The following is a 6,781-nucleotide window of genomic DNA, read 5'->3' as shown; positions in this document are numbered from 1 at the left end:
TGTATGGCATAACAGGCATCTGGACTTAAAAATCCGGGTGTTGACATCCATGCTCTTCAACAAGCACCTTGCCATCTCGACAATGGTTTGATTGCGCCTCTCCACTACTCTATTCTGCTGTGGAGAGTAGGATGCCATGGTGTGGTGCTTGATTCTATTCTCCTCGCAGTACTCGCGAAACTCGGTTGAGTTGAATTCGCCGCCCCGATCAGATCGGAACGCGCGAAGCTTGCAGTTCTTCCCGCCTCAGCCATCGCCTGAATTTTCTTGAAGCGCTGGAACGCCTCGTCCTTGGTCTTGAGCAGCTCAAGCCACATGTAGCGGCTGTGGTCGTCCACCACCAGGATAAAATACTGCTTGCCACCGGGCGACGCTGGCGTGATGGGGCCGCACAGATCGGTGTGCACTAGTTCCAGGCCGTGGTCGGCCCTGTACCCTGAGGCTTGAGGGAACGGCGCCCGATGCTTCTTGCCCAGTGAGCAGCCGTCGCAGTACTGGTCCACGTGGTCGATGGCTGGCATGCCACGCGCCATCTTCTTGTACGCCATGGCGCGGAGCGCGCGGAAGTGGAGATCTGCTTGTACGCCATGGCGCGGAGCGTGCGGAAGTGGAGATGTCCCATGCGTGCATGCCAACGCCATGACACGTCCTCGCCCTGCGTGAGGAGGCACGCCGGTGCGTCGATGGTGAGGACGCCGGTGTAGAGTCTGCTCCCGGTGCGACGCACGCGCGCTAGCATGCGATCACCAGGGTCTGGCACTAAGACAGCATTGCTCTAAAGTTTAACGATATAGATTCGAATGTTTTAATACTAAAACATGTCCCGATACATGTGAATCTAGATAAATCTGCGGTGGTTATTTTCCAACGAGAGAATTAATAAATAAGTAGTAATTAGCAAAGCTTCTTCCTCCACAACAATGGTTTAAGCAGCTACCACAATAAGAAGTGGGAGCAACCCCAGCAAGGGCACTAGCATCCATATACTATTTATTTTATAGCCTGGTCAGGACAAGAAACTAGTGGCAGCTTATACAAACATATATTAAGCAGAAGCAGTCTCATTCTCTGAATCATCGAATACAGATGTTGAAATTGTGATATCGATTTCCAGATCACCTGTGCGGATGTGTGATGCCTACATGATGGCTGCAGTTGTGGGACTTTAAAGATTGGTTCATTTTTTCAAATCGGGCCACTCCACTTTCCATTACTTTCACAACGGAAATATACATTGTTCAAACATTAAAGCAGAAAGTAAACAAAGAAAACGAGAAAGAAAGAGCGCCCTAGCATCGATAGGAAACCCGCTGACAGATGAATCGACATCGAAACATCTCCTACGGGACAAAAACCTATCAACACTAAGACTAGAAACAAGGAGTTCACCATACATCACACACAACCATAGCCAAAAACCTCAACAGGTAACATCTATCCAAGCGCCAGCCCTCAACAGGAAACAGCTCACGGTTTTATTAATTTGATACCTTGTGCGCTCGGGATTTGTGGCCTGCATCGTGTATGCATATTTATTAGAAAATAATCGCTTGGCAATGTTAATTTTTATATTGAATATAAAGGAATAAACAACAAACCTGTCGGTAGACTAGTGGAATAAAGACTCGAGCATTGTAAACCTTAGCAGTCCTCGTTTATCCAGCTCCAGCTGAAAACTATGAAGGACCAGGGAGAGTGAGGTCTCTAGCATCTCTCCCATATCTGCCTGATCATAAATTTTCTGCACTGTTGCCATGTCCCATGCATGATGCAAACAATGGATGTAGGCGTTCCTCTTAAATCGCAGGACCTCCTTTCCAGCATTCGGGTAATAGGTACTTCCTCTGTAGAACATATTCAGGTATGGGTTTTGCTGAATGAGTGTGTCCCAGTTTGCAGGGAAGTGCAAATTATTCATGACATCTTTATACCACATATAGTTCCACCTCTGTAGAATCTCGTTTGAAAAATCATATATACGGGTAAAAAGCTCTTTCTTGTCAACGCGCCAAATGAGGGAGCAATGATGCTGAATAGCATAGGAAGCCGTGTGTCCACTGGTTTTCATCAGGCCAAGGAGTTGCTGGAAATCAGCAGGCAAAGATGCCACTGCCCCACTGAAGATTGTCTGTCTGAACATTTCCCCAACGCTTGCATAGTTCATCTGTGCAAGATTGCCGTCATAATTTGCTGTCCAGGATGCAGCATGGAGAAAAGGTTTTCCAGACAGAAGGTCAACGAAAACATTGTTAGTCTTCAACTTGAAGAAGCATGTGTTATTAGTTTCAGGGTCTGGCATTAATGCTAGCACACGCCTCATCAGCCGTTTGATATCATCAGTCAGAACAAGGCGCCGATGATTTGGATATCCTGGAGGTGATACAGTCGTTGTTTTGGTAATCAGCTTCACATATTCAGACAATGGCAAACTCATACTCAGTAATTGGGAATACATGTCTCCTGCATAGATGAGAACTTTAGAATGCATAAAAAAGCCAGAAAGCGAAAGAAAAGCGTGCCAACAAAACTGAAATAATTGAAATGTAAAGCAAGAGGCACCACAATGAACCAGTTGAATATTTTCTGCTAATAATGTAAACCACAACATAAATCCGTTGGTAATTTCTGGGGTATACGCGTAGGTGTTGACTATTGCATATTGTGCTAGTGGTCTAGTAGATTCTTTATTTAGAAACAGGTGGCAGCACAGCTAATAATCTGATCTATAATAGCCGAAACATAACATGCATTCCCAATTTCTCGTTGTTATTCAGGATCCACTCACAGCAAGCTACACACTCAGTGTGCTCAAAATACAGGACGACTAGAACAACCGAGGTCAAAATTAATAAACATATCAGTACTATAAATAAATAAAATATGAGAATGCACGGGCAAACAATTCTCACCATCAAATCTGCCTGAGAAATCTGCCAAAGAGATCGCCGGGGAGGAGTGCTCGCCAAAAAAAGGTGAGGCTTCCTTTTCCCTCGCAAAGAAAAAAACAGAGTAAGACAGATGTTTTTGTTGTTGTTGGTGAGACTGGTTGTCTCAACATCAGGCAGGATCGCGAGCTCACCGCCGACAGCCCAGGAAAATTGTTCGCCCGTGAGTTGAACACGGAGGAGGCCATCGTGAGAGTTTTTCTGCACAAGTAGGAAGCTTTGATCAAAGGGAACAAGAATAAGAGTCAGGCTTTTATACACTGGGGTGGGATGAGGTATATGACATGAGATTGGATACAAGAGACATATACCTCATTTGTGAAAACAAATAACACCCTGCATCTTGTAAACTAATTGCATAATTTGCTGCTGATAATGTAAACTGTGACATGCATCCGTTGCCAATTTCACAGATTTAAGCAGAACCAATCTCCTTTTATTTGGGTGTGACATTGCTGAGTAAGTGTTAACTACGAGTCTATTTATATTTCTAGACTATGGACAAATTAGCACTGAATGTTGTGCTAGTAGAATACCCAATTAGAAACTGGTGGCAGATCTGATCTATAACAGCAGAAAAGTAACATCCATCGTGAATTTCTTGCTGTTATTCAGAATCCATCCAAAGCAAGCTTAGGACTAAGATTTTCTGAAACTAAACAATAGAAGTCAAAATTAATAACATATTTTTCCTCGCAACAATTTTTTTTTAATAACATATGAGTACATCTGCAATAAAATATAAGTCTCTGAAAGCAGATCCGCTCACCACCAAATCCCCGGTAGGAGTGCTCGCTGAAGAAAACAGTGTAAAACAGAGGGGTTTTTTTGTTGGTAAGACTTTTTCTCCGGGCAGGAACCTGATCTCACCGCCGAAAGATGATGAAAATCGTTCGCCGGTGAGCTGAACATGGAGATAGCCAAGGTGGATAGCTGAACTTGGGGACAAGAAGATGAGTCAGGCATGCAGTGGGGTGGGAAGAGGTATATGACATGAGAGTGGGTACAAGAGACATATACCTCATTTGCGAAAACAAATAACGCCCTTCCTCGTGTAAGCTAATTGCATAATTTGCTGCTACTAATCTAAACCGTGACATACATCCGTTGCTAATTTCACAGAATGAAGGAGAACCAATCTCTTTTTTTGGGGGTGTGACATTGCCAAGTAAGTGCTAATCACGAGTCTATTTTTAATTCTGGACTATGGACAAATTAGCACTGAATGTTGTGCTAGTGGAATACCCAATTAGAAACAGGTGGCAGATCTTGATCTATATCAGCAGAAAACTAACATCAATTGTGAATTTCTTGCTGTTATTCAGGATCCACTCGTAGCAAGCTACTGACTAAGATTTGCTGAAAATGCCCAACGACAAGAAAGAGAAGTCAAAATTAATACTCCTGCAATAAAATATAGGGTCTGCAAAAGCAGATCGGCTCACCACCAAATCCTCGGGAGAAATGCTTGCTGAAGAAAGCAGCAAAGCAGATCTCAGCGGATGCTTTCTTCCTGGCAAAACAAGTAAATCAGCAGAGTTAAACAGAGTTTTCATTGGGTATAAGACTGGTTCTCCAAACTACTTAAGTCTCTCGGAAAACAGCAGCGCCCTCAGCAGATAGCCGAGCTGAAGATCGACGAAGCCGTTCAAGATGACTGACCAGAGGTCGCCAGAAAAAAAGTGAGCGTCAGGAAGAGCGTGCAGAAGGCCCGCCTTGCCCAATTCAGTGGAACAGAGATCAAGAAGCTTTCTCGATCGTCTTGGAGGCCGCCAGCGCCTGGAGCGTTTGGAGGCGGATTTGCTCTGCTTAGAGGAATGGTAATCGATGATCAGGAAGAGGAGGAAGTATACACGAGGACGAGGACGATGATCAGCGAGATGGTGTTATATGAGGACGACGAGGGAGCGGGCGATGGGTATGGTTGGGTGGATAAATCCGGCTGGCGGACATTTTTGTTTCTCCCGTTGACGGTGTTTTTTGTTTTCACTTAATGTCCCCGTCATCAAGGTTTTTATATTGGGATAGTAGGTAGTATCTTTTTTTTTGGTGTATATGGTAGAATTGTAACATAGTATCATAATACTATAAGATTTTTATTTTAAATAAACAATATGTCTATATTAGTAACATACCTCAAATATATTTAAAATTAATTTTAATTTAAAATTTTATTGGGAATTTTGTGTCAGTTAGGATACTTAACTGTTGTGTGCTTCTGTGTTGTACTGTGATCTAAAAAAAACTGTAAACTCTTTTTTATACTGATCTCACCCAAACTAATAGACAAAGTATTGTTCAAATATTTAATTAGCATCGATATTACAGAATAACTTTTTCTTGGAGCTGATATGCGTTATGTTCATGATTATTAGCAATAGACGTTAGATCTTATGGTATCAATTTTGTTAAGGTACTAAAGATGTTATGATTCATATTAGAATACGGTTTACCCTCAGAAAACTATACTTGTTCCACCGCTCACCGCTTCGATCTTTTATCTAGAAAACATACTATTATCTTCTTCTCTAGCAATCCTTTGAAAATATACTTAAAAATACTATTGCCTTCTTCTGTAGCAACCGTAGAAATATAGAAAATACTCCACCATCTGCAGGGAAAAAACTACCACCCTCTTGAAGACTATTGAAAAAACTTGCCCTACTGGCAAACGCCTCTTTAAACCGGCGCGCACTATTAGCACTCCGGGTACTATAGTTGCCTCACTCGGAGCATTGTAGTTGCAGTGTTGTGCTACTTTCATATTAGAGCGATTTACACAAAAATAATCTTCCGTGGAAAATAATCCTTCGGCTAAACTATTTCACCCTTCGCAAGAGCGCCGCACCTGTCTATGAACCGCACCTGTCTTTTATTTTTATTTTGAAAGGAGGCATGTAGGCGATTAGTGGGGTGATTAGTGGTACATGTAGTATGAAAGGGGCGCGCGTTGACTCGCAACGGAAAAACAAATACGGGGCTCCATACCGCTTATCTCAATCTCGACGGCTAAAGTGATTAACGATTATAATTATGCTGACGTGATGAAACGGCTATTGCCGGACGCTTCTTCTTTCCGCTCTTCCCCTGAAAATTCGTATACGCCACCCGACGCGGTGCTTATCATTGGCACCTACCCCGTACCACCGCCACGTCCACGTACGGGACCTAGTCATCTACACTTGGAGTTGCATATATATGGAACTGTCGGGGACACTCCGATCTGGATATCCCGTGTGACAAAACAATGCGAATTGAGATGTCAAAATAAATATTATGTCAACATACCAAGTTTCGTACCAACACCTGTCTATTCATCAAAGCAAGACAATTTTCCGATCAAGCAGCAATAATCCTTCCTCATGTGCATTAGACGCGCCAGGAGAGACCTGAACTTAAGCTGGCTCTCATCCGAAGCGAGAACGCCATACGCTTTCAGAATGTCATCACGCGCCAAGTCGTGTATCTCAAGCAGTGTCGCTAGCATCTCTTCAGGCGAGGCCACTACCCTTGGCAATTCTGATGGCTTGTCCGTAGCTTTGAGACGAGTGTCCTTTCGTCGGGTTGGGGCACACCGGATATTGGGAGATCGGGAAGGCGATGAAGTGGGGACCAAAGGTGAAATTGTCGTTTTTGACGCAGATGGAGCACAGTTCCATGCGGCTGGTGTCGAGCTCGATCATCCATGTCCCAAGGTCACCGTTGACGTCTGTGGGGTACATGTTTTTGTGTACCGTAAAGCAGAGAATGTATGGGTCATCTAGGCTCACGACGGAGTACTCTGGCTTCATGGGCGAGACGATGCCATGGTCAGGGTAACTACAAGTACCAGAGAG

General features: G+C 43.7%; 1 protein-coding gene across 1 annotated transcript; it reads right to left on the bottom strand.

The window, feature by feature from the left end:
* Positions 1-1,200: 1,200 nt before the first annotated feature.
* On the bottom strand, positions 1,201-3,141 carry LOC124667177. The gene is made up of 4 exons (XM_047204496.1): positions 3,080-3,141; positions 2,910-2,982; positions 1,599-2,460; positions 1,201-1,513 (listed from the first exon to the last, which is right to left on the bottom strand). Exons 1-3 carry the CDS (start codon positions 3,131-3,133, stop codon positions 1,610-1,612), a joined length of 978 nt encoding a protein of 325 aa, XP_047060452.1. The 5' UTR covers positions 3,134-3,141; the 3' UTR covers positions 1,201-1,513; positions 1,599-1,609.
* Between the last annotated feature and the right edge of the window lie 3,640 nt (positions 3,142-6,781).

The sequence above is a fragment of the Lolium rigidum genome, chromosome 6, assembly GCF_022539505.1.
Source record: "Lolium rigidum isolate FL_2022 chromosome 6, APGP_CSIRO_Lrig_0.1, whole genome shotgun sequence".
NCBI classification, from domain to species: Eukaryota; Viridiplantae; Streptophyta; class Magnoliopsida; order Poales; family Poaceae; genus Lolium; species Lolium rigidum.
Note: the sequence above shows the minus strand (reverse complement) of the source record. Positions and strands in the feature narration are given on the sequence as shown.

Excerpts from the sequence above, each read along its gene's own strand:
- LOC124667177 (XM_047204496.1), bottom strand. The coding sequence starts at position 3,133 with ATGGCCTCCTCCGTGTTCAACTCACGGGCGAACAATTTTCCTGGGCTG. Across the intron at positions 2,983-3,079 it reads ATTTTCCTGGGCTGTCGGCG|GAAGCCTCACCTTTTTTTGG; the intron begins GTGAGCTCGCGA and ends GCGAGGGAAAAG. Across the intron at positions 2,461-2,909 it reads TTTCTCAGGCAGATTTGATG|GAGACATGTATTCCCAATTA; the intron begins GTGAGAATTGTT and ends TCATCTATGCAG.